Source organism: Callithrix jacchus, chromosome 5 (assembly GCF_049354715.1).
Source record: "Callithrix jacchus isolate 240 chromosome 5, calJac240_pri, whole genome shotgun sequence".
Taxonomy (NCBI): domain Eukaryota; kingdom Metazoa; phylum Chordata; class Mammalia; order Primates; family Cebidae; genus Callithrix; species Callithrix jacchus.
The window spans coordinates 5,921,948-5,937,723 of record NC_133506.1 but is presented as its reverse complement, the minus strand read 5'-3'; the positions used below and the strand labels follow the sequence as shown (position 1 = coordinate 5,937,723).

Sequence of the window (15,776 nt, the reverse complement as noted above, 5' to 3'; positions counted from 1 at the left end):
TTTTCTCCAGATCACCAAGCTTTCTCCATATCAGCAAAAAGGCAGGGCTTAATTGTTTTTCTTTCTTTCTTACTTTTTTTCTTTGAGACAGTCTCACTCCATTGCCCAGGCTGGAATGCAGTGGCACAATCTCAGCTCACTCCAACCTCTGCCTTTCGGGTTCAAGCGATTCTCCTGCCTCAGCCTCCCAAGTAGCTAGGGTTACAGGTGTGCACCACCAACCTGGCTAATTTTTGTATTTTTAGTAGAGGCAGTGTTTCACCATGTTGGCCAGGCTGGTCTAGAACTCCTGACCTCAGGTGATACACCCGTCTTGGCCTCCCAAAGCGCTGGGATTATAGGCATGATCCACTGTGCCCGGTCTGTGAGCTACCACACTCAGCCAAAAAGACTGTTTTGTTTTCTTATCATTCATGTTTTCAGTGGAGTAGCACTTTTAATTTCCTTCATGAACTTTTCCTTTGCATTTACAACTGGGCTGGCTGGCATAAGAGGCCTGCTTTCAACCTAGCTCAGCTTTCAATATGATTTCCTCAGTAAGCTTAAACAGCTCTGGCTTTTGATTTCAAGTGAGAGCTGTGTGACTCTTTCCTTCACTTGAGCACTTCAGAGGCCACTGTAATTAAATGGCCCAATTTCAATATTGCTGTCTCAGGGAACAGGGAGAGAGAAAGAGATGGGGAACTGCCATTGGTGGAGTAGTCAGAACACACACATCATTTATAAATTAAGAGCACTGTCTTATATGGGTGTGACTCACAATGTTCCAAAACAATTTTAAGAGTAACATTAGGCCAGCACGGTGGCTCACGTCTGTAATCCCAGCACTTTGGGAGACTGAGGGAGCAGATCACCTGAGGTAGGACATTCAGGAACAGCCTGACCAACATGGTGAAGCACCATCTCTACTAAAAATACAAAATTAACCAGGCATGGTGGTACATGCCTATAATCCCAGCTACTTGGGAGGCTGAGGCAGGAGAATCACTTGAACCTGGGAGACAGAGGTTGTGGTGAGCCGAGACTGTGCCATTGTACTCCAGCCTGGGCAACAAGAGTGAAACTCCATCTCAAAAAAAAAAAAAAAAGAGTAACATTAAAGATCACTGATCACAGATCACCATAACAGACATAATAATAATGAAAGTTTGGGCCAGGTGTGGTGGCTCACACCTGTAATCCCAGCACTTTGGGAGGCTAAGGCAGGTGGATCATAAGGTCAGGGGTTCAAGACCAGTTCTGACCAACATGGTGAAGCCCCATCTCTACTAAAAATACAGAAAATAGCCAGGTATGTTGGCATGTACCTGTAAGCCCAGCTACTCAGGAGGCTGAGGGAGGGGAATCGCTTGAACCTGGGAGTCAGAGGTTGTGGTTAGCCAAGATCAAGCTACTGTACTCCAGCCTGGGCAACAGAGTGAGACTCCATCTCAAAAAAAATAGTAATAATAATAATGAAGTTTGAAATATTGTGAGAATTACCAAAAAGTGACACAGAGATATGGAGTAAGCACATGCTGTTGAAAAAATAGTGCTGGCAGACTTATTCAGAGTTGCCACAAACCTTCCATTTCTTAAAAATAACTGGATAATATCTGCAGAGTACAATAAAACAAGGTATGCCTATGTATCTATTTCACACCAACCCAAAGCAGGAGTGTTAACCCCTTATTAACCCCACTTTACAGATAAAGATGAAAAGCTGAAAACATCACACATTTGCTGGTAAAGCAATAGAAAAACTGAGATTTGAACCCAGGTCTGTCTGAGGCTAAAGTCTGGGCTGTTTCTCCGAGCACCACCTCACCTCCTTCCTGTCCACCCCACACCACCATTACTGCCCCACCACGATTATTACCACTCAGCTGCCCACTTTGTAACAAACTCTCTCTGTATGGCCCTCATGGTCCTGCAAGTGGTTTAACCTCCCGTGGAATATTAGACCTATCTCCTACCTTGGCAGACTCTTTTTTTTGAGACAGGGCATCGTTCTGTCACCCAGGCTGGAATGCAATGGTGCAATCTTGGCTCACTGCAGCCTCAACTTCCTGGGCTCAGGTGATTTTCCTACCTCAGTCACCCAAGTAACTAACCATACCCAGTTAATTTTTTGTATTTTCAGTACAGATGGTGTTTCACCATGTTGCCCAGGCTGGCCTCCAACTCCTGAGCTCAAGCAATCCACCTGCCTCAGCCTCCCAAAGTGTTGAGATTATAGGTGTGAGCCCCCATGCCCAGCCACTGATGGACTTTAAATCTTCAAAGGACCAGCAGATCCAGAGGGTGATGCAGCAATCCCGACAGGATCCCTGGGCAGAACACCAGGTCTCTGCTGCCTCCCTACTAGGTCCAGCCTTTGGCATGCTCTAAGACACTAATACCACTTTGTCACAGCTAACCTGACACTCACCTCATCAGGAAAATCCTTGGGGTGGGGAGAAGTGAATCGGATCCTCATTTCAGGATCCACTCTGGAGACCTGATCCAGAAGATGAGCAAAACGAAGCCCTCCTTGCTTGGTTTTACAGTTGGCGGTAAAGCCACGGCTGAGGTTGGTAGACACTGCACTGTTAAACTGGACCTCCGAACTGTCCCGAAAACTATTCACGTTCTGACCAAGAAGCGTCACTTCTTTCAGCCCCTAAAAATGGAAAAATATATTGGAATTTTAAAACGCTTGGGTAGCTTCATTAAAAAAAACACTAATGAAAAATTAGCCAAGGCCAGGCCCAGTGGCTTACGCCTGTAATCCCAGCACTTTGGGAGGCCAACCTGGACGAATCACAAGGTAAAGAGATCGAGACCACCCTGGCCAACATAGTGAAACCCTGTCTCTACTAAAAGCACAAAAAATTAGCTGGGCGTGGTGGCGCATGCGTGTAGTCGCAGCTACTCGGGAGGATGAGGCAGGAGAATCGCTTGAACCCGGGAGGTGAAGGTTGCAGTGAGCAGAGATTGCGCCATTGCACTCCAGCCTGGTGACAGAGCAAGACTCCATCTCAAAAAAAAAAAAAAAAAGCTGAAATTAACATATATTTTGTTTTAAACCAAAGAAAAAAAATTAGCTGAACTTACCAAGAGTCACCTATAAATTTGTTGTGTCTATAACCCAGTAATTTCAAGTTTAGACATCTTACCAAAGAATTAAACTTCAGAATAAAGCCTTATGTAAAAATTAGTATTCAAAACATGATTTAGAATAGAAAAAAACTGGAAACTAAATAATCAACAATAATGGTTAATTTACAATAGATCTGTCAGTTGAATATTATACACAGTGACTATATATTCTCACCAAAAATATTTAACCTAAACTAATCGAGCTTTTACACCTAACTTCTAATTACCAGCATTCAGGGAGATATATTAAATGACAACATGAGGAAAAAATCAGACAAAGCCAGACTATGTCCGATCTCTTCAAAAAGTTAATGCATCATTTAAAGCAAACAACAACAAAAAAAAATGAAAGAGCTGCTTTAGATTTTTTTTCTTCTTCTTCTTCTTCTTCTTGAGACAGGGTCTCCCTCTGTTGCCCAGGCTGGAGCGCAGTGCCACGATCACAGCTCACTGCAGCCTCGACCTCCCAGGTTTAAGCAATCCTATTGCCTCAGCCTCCCAATTAGCTGGGACTACTTTTTTTTTTTTCTTCTGTAGAGATGGGATTTCACCATGTTTCACAGACTGGTTTTAAACTCCTAAACTCAAGCAATCCTTCCACCTCAGCCTCCCAAAGTGCCTGGCCTAGATAAGTATTGATTTTCATACATGTGATAATATCATGGTTATGAAGAGAAAAACTGTTGCTCTTAGGAGATGCATATTGAAGTATCTAGGGGCAAGTGTCCTGATGTCTACAAATTACTTCAAATGGTTCAGGCAAAATCCAAATGAAGTCTGAAGAGAGTTAATAGTAACATACCAATACATACATGTATTTATGGGTGCATGGAGATAGGTGTAAAATATGACAAAATGTTAACAATCATGTTTTTCTATTATACTAGTCTTTCCATTTGTCTGTTTGAAATGTTATATTATAGGCCAGGTGTGGTGGCCCTTGCCTGTAATCCCAGCACTTTGGGAGGCCGAGGCAGGCAGATCACGAAGTCAGGAGTTTGGAGTGAGACCAGCCTGGCCAACATGGTGAAACTCCTTCTCTACTAAGAATACAAAAAATTAGTTGGGCGCGGCAGCACATGCCTGTAATTCCAGCTATTCTGGAGGCTGAGGCGGGAGAATTGCTTGAACCCAGGAGACAGAGGTTGCAGTGAGCCAAAATCATGCCACTGTTTTGTAACTTTATTTTGACATAATTTCAATTTGCAGACAAACTGCAATATTAAAAGGATTCCCACATACTCTTTGCCCAAATTCATCAAATGTTAACACCGTGCCCTATTTGTTTATCATTCACATTCACACACTCTATACACTCTCTCAACACACACACACTACATTTGTTAAAGCCTTCTGAGAAAAAGTCTCAGCTAACATACTCTTTTACTCCAAAATACTTTAGTATATATTTCCTAAGAATAAGGGCATTCTCCTATATAATTTCAGGTCTATAATTTCAAGACAATTATCAAAATCAGAAATATTGACACAATACTATTATCTAATCTACTTTCCATTAATCAGATGTTACCAATAGTTCAAATGATTTTTTTTTTTTGAGACAGAGCCTCACTCTGTCGCCCAAGCTGGAGTGCAGTAGCACAATCTTGGCTCACTGCAACTTCCACTCCCAAGCGATTCTCCTGCCTCAGCCTCCCGAGTAGCTGAGACTATAGGCCTGTGTCACCACACCATGCTAATTTTTTGTATTTTTCAGTAGACACAGGTTTCACCTTATTGCCCCAGCTAGTCTCAAACTCCTGAGCTCAGGCAATCCACCCATCTCGGCCTCCCAAAGTGCTAGGATTACAGGTGTGAGCCACCACACTCAGCCCAAATAATGTTCCTTATAACATTTTTTTCCCTGATCAGAATCCCAATTGAGGACCATGGGATGCATTTAGTTGTTATAACTCCAGTCTCCATAAAGACTATTTACTTGTATAAGTCATGATATATTGTTAATCTAAAAAGCAGAATACACTAAATGCAATGTGGATCCAATTTGGATTGGATCCCAAAAATGGCATAAGGCATTAATGGAGGAATTGGCAAAATCCAAATGAAGTCTGAAGAGAATTAATAGTAACATACCAATAGTAATCTCTTAGTTTTTGTTTTGTATGTCTGTTGGTAATAGAGACAGCATCTCCCTGTGTTGCCCAGGCTGCTCTCGAACTCCTAGGCTCAAGGCACCCTCCTGCCTTGGCCTCCCAAAGTGCTGTGATTACAGCACCAAAAAAATGTACCGAAGAAAGATGGTAATATCCAAAGAAACTCTCTTTGCAACTTTCCTGTGAAGGTGAAGTCATTCCAAAACAAAAAATTTATTCATTAAAAAGTAGAATATAAAACTAAGTAAAATACACACATATACATAAAAAGACATACAAACCAAATGCAGAAATATTTAAGGAACAACTGGGGAACTCTGAATAAAGATGGACTGAAATGAGACAGTATTTAGCAATTTTTGTTAATCTTACTGGAAAAACTAATGGTATTAAAAATATTCTTAGCTGGGCATGGTGGCTCATGCCTGTAATCCTAGCACTTTGGGAGGCCGAGGCAGGTGGATCACCTCAGGTCATGAGTTCAAGACCCATCTGGCCAACATGGTGAAACCCCGTCTCTACTAAAAATACAAAAATTAGCTGAGTGTGGTGGCACATGCCTGTGATCCCAGTTACTCAGTTACTCAGGAGGCTGAGACAGCAGAATCACCTGAACCCAGAAAACAGAGGCTGCAGTGAGCTGAGATCATGCCACTGTACTCCAGCCTAGGCAAAAACAGCAAAACTCAGTCTCAAATAAATTAATAAAATAAATAGGGCCGGGCGCGGTGGCTCACGCCTGTAATCCCAGCACTTTGGGAGGCCGAGGTGGGTGGATCACGAGGTCAAGAGATAGAGACCATCCTGGTCAACATGGTGAAACCCCGTCTCTACTAATAATACAAAAAATCAGCTGGGCATGGTGGCGCGTGCCTGTAGTCCCAGCTACTCGGGAGGCTGAGGCAGGAGAATTGCCTGAACTCAGGAGGCGGAGGTTGTGGTGAGCCGAGATCACGCCATTGCACTCCATCCTGGGAAACAAGAGCGAAACTCTGTCTCAAAAAAAAAAAAAGGAAATAAATAAATAAATAAAAATATTTTTTAGCAGCGCATAGTGGCATGCACCTTTAATCCCAGCTACTTGGGAGGCTGAGGCAGGATGATTGCTTGAGTCCAGGGGACAGAGGTTGCAGTGAGCCAAGATCGCACCACTACACTCCAGCCTGGACAACAGAACAAGACTCTGCCTCAAAAATAAATAAAGAAATAGGTCAGGAACAGTGGCTCATGCCTATAATCCCAGCACTTTGGAAGCCCAAGGCGGGCAGATCACCTGAGGTCAAGAGTTCAAGACCAGCTGGCCAACCTGATGAAACCCTGTATCCACTAAAAACACAAAATTAGCCGGGTGTGGTGGCACATGCCTGTAATCCCAGATACTTGGAAGGCTGAGGCAGGAGAATCACCTGAATCCAGCAGGCAGAGGTTGCACTGAGGAAAGATCGTGCCATTGCACTCCAGCCTGGGCAAAAAAGAGCGAAACTCCATTTATTATTAATAAATAACAAAAAAATTTTTTTAAAAAATAAAAAATATCCTTATTTTTTAGAGATGCGAACCTAAGGGTGAAACGCCATGCCATGCTCTACTTTGAAATACGTTTTCTTTCTTTTTGAGACGAGTCTCAATCTATTGCCAGGCTGGAGCGCAGTGGCATGATCTCAACTCACTGCAACCTCCGACTCTTGGGTTCAAACGATTCTCCTGCCTCAGCCTCCTGAGTAGGCAAGTGCCACCATGCCTGGCTAATTTTTGTATTTTTAGTAGAGACGGGATTTCACCATGATGTACACCCAGGTATTTCTTTCTGGTCAGGCAGGGTCAAGTAAGAGGCAGCATAGGCTCCAAAACAACAAAGATTATCCTCATCCTCCCCCAAACATGCTCACAGCAAGAAAGCCTGGAGAACCCTTCACCTGCTCAGAAAGCTTCCTCACTTCCTCTAGAATGGAGGCAACAGGCCGACTCCTCTCCCGGCCCCGTGTGAAAGGAACAATGCAGTAGGTACACATGTTGTCACAACCTCGCATGATCGATCTGGGAAAGAAAGTACCAGAATGTAGTAACAGTAGAAGGGTATGCTGGTATGACCCAATGAGCAGGCCTCAGCTCCCATACCATTATTCTTTGGCTCTGAATCCATTTGCCACAATGCTCACACTGGACCAATCCGAGATCTAAGCACTAAAGTAGACCTTTTTAATCTTTTTTTTTTTTTTTTTTTTTTAAGATGGGGTTTCACCATGTTGGCCAGGCTGGTCTTGAACTCCTGACCTCAGGTGATCCACCCACCTCGGACTCCCAAAGTGCTAGGATTACAGGCGTGAGCCATTGCACCCGGCCGACCTTTTTAATCTTTAAAAATTGAATCTAATCACAGAATATCAACCAAAGCATAACCAGTTAGAGTAGCTAGCTTGAGGAAGCACAGTGCTGAAGGGCTACGGGACACACTTACAACACCTGGACTTTCTACTGCTTTTCAATTCTTTTTTTCCAGACAGCCTGAATATGTTTGTATCTACTGTTTTTATGAGTATATCAACTGGACTTTTTACATCTAGAGCAGAAAAAATTAAGTATTAAAAAGTGTGTGTATATGTGTGTGTATAGGGCAAGGAGACCCTGGATTTAAAACACAGGGTTCTGGCTGGGCACAGTGGCTCACACCCACAGTCCCAGCACTTTGGAAGGCCAAGGCGGGTGGATCACCTGAGGTCAGGAGTTCGAGACCAGCCTGGGCAACCTGGTGAAATCCCATCTCTATTAAAAATACAAAAAATTAGCCAGGCATGGTGGCACACATCTGTAATCCCAGCTACTCAAGAGGCTGAGGCAGGAGAATCACTTGAACCCAGGAAGCAGAGGATGCAGTGAGCCGAGATCATGCCATTGCACTCCAGCCTGGGCAACAGAGCAAGACTCCTTCTCAAGAAAAAAAAACAAAACACAGGGTTCCACATTTCTCATACATTCCTGATCCAACTGCTAGGTATCTAAGTTAAATCACATCCTGCATGTGAAAGCCTCAATCTGTCTTAAGGAAATAATTATGGATATGTATCAAAGACATTCAATGAAGAATTATATAATAAATGTTAGCTATTATTTTTAATAAGCATTCCAACCAAATAATATTAGATAGCCATTAAAATAAACAGAGGTTGACAAACTTTTCTGTAAAAAAAAGATAATATTTGAGACTTTGCAGGCTATATAGTCACTGTCACAACTATGTAACCTTGCTTTAGTGGCAAAAGCAGCCAGAGGCGATTTGTAAATAAATGGGCATGCTTGTATTCCAATAAAACGTTATATACAAAAAGAGATGATAAGCTATTCGGCAACCTCTGTTATAGAAAATTTAATGCCATGGCCAGGTGCGCTGGCTTACCCCTATAATCCCAGGATTTTGGAAGGCTGAGGCAGGAAGATCACCTGGGCTCAGGAGTTTGAGACCAACCTGGGCAATATAGTAAGACCCTATCTCTGTAAAAATCCAAAAAAAATTAGCCAGGTGTGGTGGTGCATACCTCTAGTCCCAGCTACTCGGGGGACTAAAGCAAGAGCCCAGGAGGTCAAGGCTGCAGTGAGCACTGATCATGCCACTGCACTCCAGCCTGGGTGACAGACACAGTGAGATCCCGTCTCAAAAATAAATAAATACAAGTGTGAGCGAAAGAAGCTTATTCCCCATATCTTAGGTAGTGACTCACACAAAGGCAGATGTGGCACTGGGGCTTGTCTGGACTGGCATGACGTCGGCATAGGTCTCGTCCAGAGAGAGCAGCACGTTGGCGGCTTGCTGGCCCGACTCAGCAACAGCCAGCAGCCGGGGAAGGTCCCGGTACGCATCAGGACCAGCCAAAACATCTACCATTTTCTCCCTGTTGAGGATCTCCTCCTTCAACCTCTCAGCCATGCAGCCTGGAAGGGAAAAAGAAACAAGTACCTTTTCCCAAATTCATCTGGTATTTAATGGCTTATCACACATCATGCCTACCTGGAATTAGAGACCAGGGCACAGAAAACTTCTCTGAGAATTTAGTAACAAGGTTTAAATTTAACCGATTTTCCCATAGCACTGGAGCCTGCATCTTCCTTTATAAGAAAACCACAGGAAAGGGTTCCAGGAGTCTTGCTCTGTTGCCCAGGCTGGAGTGCAACTCAATTAAACAAGCAGAAAAAAATTAAACCGCTGGCCAGGCACAGTAGCTCACACCTATAATCCCAACACTTTGGGAGGCCACGGAGGGAGAATCACTTGAGCCCAGGAGTTCAAGATCAGCCCTGGCAACATAGTGAGACCCTGTCTCTACAAAAAAATAAAAAAAATCAGCCAGGACTAGTGGCACGTGCCTGTAGTCCCAGCTACTCAGGAGGCTGAGGCAGGAGGACTGCTTGAGCCTGGGAGGTTGAGGCTGCAGTGAGCCATGATCACACCACTGCACTCCAGCCTGGACAACAGACTGAAACCCTGTCTCAAAAAAAAAAAAAGAAAAAAGGAAATTTTGACACGGGCTACAATACGTGACCTCATGAACCTTGAGGACATTATGATAAGCCAAATAAGCCAGTTACAAAAAAGACATTGTATGGTCCGACTTACATGAGTTATCTGGAGTAGTCAAATTCATAGACAGAAAGTAGAATGATGATTGCCAGGGGCTGAGGGAGGGGGCATGGTAAGTGAGTGTTCAATGGATACGTAGTCTCAGCTTGGGAAGAGAAAAAAGTCCTGAAGATGGACGGTGGTGATGGGTGCAGAATAACGTGAACATACTTAGTTCCATAGAAATATACAATTAAAAAGGCTTTAAATGGGAATTTCAAAAATATTTTACTACAATTTTTTTTTTTGAGACGGAGTCTCCTTCTGTTACCAGACTGAGTGCGGTGGCACAATCTCAGCTCACTTCAACCTCTGCCTCCCGGGTTCAAGAGATTCTCCTGACTTAGCCTCCCGAGTAACTGGGACTACATGTATGTGCCATCAGGCCCAGCTAATTTTTCTATTTTTAGCAGAGACAGGGGTTTCACCATGTTGGCCAGGATGGTCTCGATCTCTTGACCTTGTGATCCACCCACCTCGGCCTCCCAAAGTGCTGGGATTACAGGCATGAGCCACCACACCCAGCCAATTGTTTTTAATTACTCTTGGGATTTCTGAAACTCTTAGTAGATATATACCCAGAGGCTTCTATAATGAAGGAACTGAAATGGAACAGAAAATTTCAACTAACCCTTCCATCCTCCTGCATCAGTTACTACACTGATCTGATAGCTGAATGTGGAGAGATTAATTTAACTATTCCACAATGGAGATCTGATAGCTGAATGTGGAGAGATTAATTTAACTATTCCACAATGGAGATCTGATAGCTGAATGTGGAGAGATTAATTTAACTATTCCACAATGGAGATCTGATAGCTGAATGTGGAGAGATTAATTTAACTATTCCACAATGGAAACAGTCTGTTTTCCATAAGGTTATATATATTAACTAAATTCTGAGACAGAAGAGGGTACCGACTATTTATTTTTAAAATGTCTCTCAGTCATCTAGATCAGAACTGTCCAACATAACTTTCTAATAAAACGATAGGCGTGGTGCAGTGGTTAACATCTATAATCCCAGCACTCTGGGAGACTGAGGCAAGGGATCACACTTCAGCCCAGAAGTTCAAGACCAGCCTGGGCAACATAGTGAGACACTGTTCCTACAAAAGGTAAAAAAATTAGCTAACCGTGGTGGTGTACAACTGTAGACCTTACCACGCAGGAGGCTGAGGTAAGAGGACCACTTGAGCCCAGGAGTGGGAGGCTGCACTGTGCCATGACTGTGCCACTGCACTCCAGTCTGCAAAATAGCTCGAGACCCTGTTTCGAAAAAAAAAAAAGGATGACAGAGTATGCTGAATGGAAAAATAATTGTACTATACAAACTGGTAGCCCTTAGTCATGTGGCTCCTGAGCAGGTGAAATGTGGCTAATGGGACTAAAGAAGTGAATTTTAAATTTTATTTAATTATAGGTAAATTTAATAACCCCATGTGGCTAGTGGCTACCATATTGGTGAGGCAGACCTAAATCATCACTTGGGCTTGCTTCAGGAGTCAGGATGAAAGGTGCCCACATTAGAAATTCATACTGTCGAGCCGAGAGCAGTGGCTCATGCCTGTAATCCCAACACTTTGGGAGGACCAAGGTGGATGAATCACTTGAGGTCGGGAGTTCGAGACTACCCTGACCAACATGGAGAAACTCCCTCTCTACTGAAAATACAAAATTAGCCAGGCGTGGTATGCATGCCTGCAATCCCAGCTACTGGGGAGGCTGAGGCAGGAGAATCTCTTGAACCTGGGAGGCGGAGGTTATGATGAGCCCAGATCACACCATTGCACTCCAGCCTGGGCAACAAGAGGGAAACTCCATCTCAAAAAAAAAAAAGAAATTCATGCTGGCCCTTCAGACTCCAACTCTATCCATAACTCTGTGCTACCATAAGCCACATTAGACTCTAGACAGGATATGCCACTTTCTGAGCCCCTGTTACTTTAAGGAACGATGGAAAGCCCTTTCATGAACTTTGTCTCATTTAATCCTGTAGCTTCTGGCAGTAAGTACAAGAATTGTATGGGGTATATAAGATTTCTTCAGACACTGGCAATCTAGCCTCTAAAGGAAACACTAGCAAATAAAGCCACATAGAGTCCAAGTTTCAAAACTAACAAAATCTGCAAATTACCAGATACCTAGAATCCCAATCCTCAGAGGAACCCGGGAGCGGAGCCGCCTTGTTTTCAAGGCTTTAAGCTGATGTAAACGGTTCCAGATGGTCTGCTCAGCCTTCTCCCTACAGAGATGAGAAGAGGCAAAACTATACCAAAAATAAACCACTGAGCAATCTAAGAGAGTAGGACAACGGGACCCATTGTCCTGGGGACAAATGGGACCCAAAATAAATACCACCTTCAACCCTTTAAATCAAGCTTTTCCAACCTGAGATGTTTATGAGATTTTTTTTTTTTTTTTTGCAATTTTTTTTTTTAGCTCATCAGCTATCATTAGTATAAGTACCTTACGTGTGGAGCAAGACAATTCTTCTTCCATGCGGCCCAGGAAAGCCACATTGGAACAGCCTTGCCTTAAATGTGTATTGGCCAGCCCTGCCTTAAATGTGTATCTACCGCTTGGACTTAGGGAAGGTAGGTAGGGGCCACCCGAAGAAGCAACACTTGCTATCATTTACCTTTTCTAGAACAGCACCCTTCCTGCACTTCTTCAAATCCTGACAATCCTTTAAGCCAAGCTCAGAAACAATCTACCTCAGAAAGCCTCCCTCAACTCTCCTCTGCGGGAGTTTGTCCTCTCTTTAGTTGTCCTTCAACTTTTTTTTTTCCTAATGATTCCAGATCCTAATGCCCTTCTACTTTAACTAGACTTTTTCCTGTGCTTAGTAATTTCTTTTTTTTTTTTTTTTTTGAGATGGAGTCTCACTCTGTCACCAGGCTAGAGTGCAGTGGTGCGATCTCGGCTCACTGCAACCTCCAACTCCCTGGTTCAAGCAATTCTCCTGCCTCACCCTCCTGAGTAGCTGGGATTACAGGCGAGTGCCACCATGCACGGCTAATTTTTGTATTTTTAGTAGAAACAGAGTTTCGCCATGTTGGCCAGGCTGGTTTCGAACTCCTGACCTAGTAATCCGCCTGCCTTGGCCTCACAAAGTGCTGAGATAACAAGCGTGAGCCACCGCACCTAGCCAGCAAGTTCTCTTTTATTTTTCTTTGTAGATACAGGGTCTCACTTTGTTGCCCAGACTGGTCTTGAATAGCTCACTGCAACCTTAAACTCCTGGACTCAAGTGATCCTCCTACCTCAGCCTCTCAGAGTGCTGGGATTATAGGTGTGACCCACTGCACCCAGCCTCATCGTTTGATTTTTTAAACTAACATTTTCTGCTTAATGTTGGAGCTATTTGTTCATCTAACTAAGCTCCTTAAAGCCAGGCCATGGAAGAAGGGTTCATTTCTGAATCACCCAAAGCACAGAGTTCAGTGTCAGGCAGCAGAGGCCTACGGAAGAAAAATGTCCGATGAATTAACTGATGGTATAGCCGGTTATGAAAACATTAACACTATCATGTCTTGAACACAGAAACCAAGTGAGAAAGAAGGTGGTTCACCTCGGACGGATGTCACCCATCTCTATTCAGAACTCTCCCCCCCAGCCTATGACTGCATCCTATCCCAGGCAGCTATATGAAAAACAGACAACATTAGTTATAAGAGAAAGCTCAGGAAGAGCTGAGTGGCTCAGCACATTCTTGGTTCCGTCATCTTATAACAGCACCATCACACAGGGTTGTTGTGATCCGTAAATTTGTTAATCCATTATGTTACTCACTCAGAACCTGGTACATGCTCAGCAGATGTAGCCAACTGTATACAGACTATCTCCACTGTGGGAAAACTGCAAGTCCTACTGCCATGGGGCCACTGGCTCAGTTCCATAGACAGGCAGGCCAGGCACTGTTAGCTCTGGTATTATTACGTAAGATACATTCACTCCTAGGAAAAGAACAAATTCGTACCTGATAGAGCATGTGACAAGGAGAATCACATCTGCCTGAATGTAGAAAAAGGAAAACAAGAAAAATTACAGTCTTGGAAATTAGCCTTGTACAACCCCTGTCTATAGCTCTTTATTATTGTTTTTCTCTTTTGTTTTTTCTTTTTTTCTGAGACTGAGTCTCGCTGTTGCCCAGGCTGGAGTGCAGTGGAGCAATCTCAGCTCACTGCAACCTCTGCCACCCAAACAGTTCAAGCGATTCTTGGGCCTCAGCCTCCGCAGTAGCTGGGATTATAGGCACCTGCCACCATGCCCGGCTAATTTCTGCATTTTTAGTAGAGATGGGCTTTCACCATCTTGGCCAGGCTGGTCTCGAACTCCTGACCTCAAGTGATCCACCCACCTTGGCCTCTCAAAGTAATGGGATTACAGGCATGAGCCACTGTGCCCGGCCTATTATTTTTCTTTAACTATTTTTTTCCTTTCCTTTTTTTTTTTAATAGAGAAGGGAGTCTCGCTCACTTGTCCAGGCTGAAGAGCAATACTATAACCATAGCTCACTGCAGCCTCGAATTCATAGCTTCAAGAAATCCTCCTGCCTCGGCCTCCCAAAGTGCTGGGGTTACAGGCGTGGTGACCTATGCCTGGCCATCTTAACCATTTTTAAGTGTACATTAAAAACATCTGTCTGTAATTTCATAACTATGCATTTTCTATAACTGTTTCATCTTCCACAACTAAAACTCTGTACTCGTTAAACGGTAACTCTCCAACTTCTCTCCCCACAGCCAATCTGAACTTAGCTCCTTGCCTGAAGGTGCATATCACCATAAAAGTTTCAAAAATAGCTGGAACAAAAGTACAACTCAGTCCCATCATGAACACTTTACCCAAGGGAACTCTCTCTCACCAGGTGGCACCCTGCTCCTGAAACTGCACCTACAAACTGGCACAAATGTGGAATCTTGCCCAGGTCCAGAAAACAAAGGAAACAGGAAATGCATGTACCTCTTGGAGGTTACTGGTCCGCAGGTAGCCACTCTTCTGTAAGATGGACCAGGCTATCTCTGTGTCATTCACATTCATCTGGCAGCCATAGGTCTCGAGGTAGACTGCAGTAAGAGGTTGGGAGGATTCCATGGTAGACAGACAACAAGGGACCTCATTCTCAAAAGGTCTCCTTCCCAAATGCTCTAGAAATACCTGAAGCATTTGGTTATCCACTAAGTCCCCTACTGCCTCAGTGCTAAGATAACATAAATTGCCAGATGTACTCCCAAATTAATGATAGACTTTCAGAGCAGAAGAAACACCACATTAGGCTGGGTACACTGATTTATGCCTTAATCCCAGCACTTTGGGAGGCTGAAACAGCAGGATTACTAGAGCCCAGGAGTTTGAGAGCAGCCAGGGCAACACAGGAAGACCCTGTCTCTGCAAAAAATTTAAAAATTCGCCAGGTGTGATAGTACATGCCTGTGGTCCCAGCTACTCAGGAGGCTGAGGCAGGAGAACTGCTTGAGCCCAGGAAGCTGATGCTGCAGTGAGCCATGGTCACACCACTGCACTCAGCCTGGGCAACAGAGTGAGACCCTATCTCAAATTAAAAAAAAATACCACATTATATACACACACCAGTTATAAGCCATGTTATTTTTTAAATGAGGAAAACATGTAGCTGAGGATCAAGGAAATATAGTTATAAAAACAATTAGAAAAGGAAGGACTAGGCCAGGCGCCTATAATCCCAGAACTTTGGGAGGCCGAGGCAGGCAGACTACCTGAGGTCAGGAGTTTGAGACCAGCCTGGCCAACATGGTGAAACCCACGTCTCTACTAAAAATACAAAAATTAGCCAGGCAAAGTGGCACGCACCTGTAAGTCCAGCTACTCAGGAGGCTGAGGCAGGAGAATTGCTTGAACCCAGGAGGCGGAGGTTACAATGAGATGAGATCATGCCATTGCACTCC

The 15,776-nt window shown here is 43.8% G+C and overlaps 1 protein-coding gene across 6 annotated transcripts in view; it reads right to left on the bottom strand.

Annotated features, from left to right (window-relative positions):
• Positions 1-15,776, bottom strand: part of CDK5RAP1 (CDK5RAP1 mitochondrial tRNA methylthiotransferase) — a 35,748-nt gene that overhangs the window by 15,635 nt on the left and 4,337 nt on the right. For 3 of the 6 annotated variants that reach the window (XM_035298087.3, XM_078371116.1, XM_078371118.1), the window contains exons 3-8: positions 14,815-14,918; positions 13,829-13,863; positions 11,991-12,091; positions 8,951-9,161; positions 7,151-7,271; positions 2,411-2,641 (exon numbers count right to left, since the gene is read on the bottom strand). In XM_035298087.3, the coding sequence (XP_035153978.3) occupies positions 2,411-2,641; positions 7,151-7,271; positions 8,951-9,161; positions 11,991-12,091; positions 13,829-13,863; positions 14,815-14,918 (803 nt within the window). Of the gene's footprint in view, positions 1-2,410; positions 2,642-7,150; positions 7,272-8,950; positions 9,162-11,010; positions 11,116-11,990; positions 12,092-13,828; positions 13,864-14,814; positions 14,919-15,776 lie in introns of all 6 variants that reach the window. The other 3 variants (XM_078371113.1, XM_078371115.1, XM_078371117.1) reach the window with 2 other exon arrangements.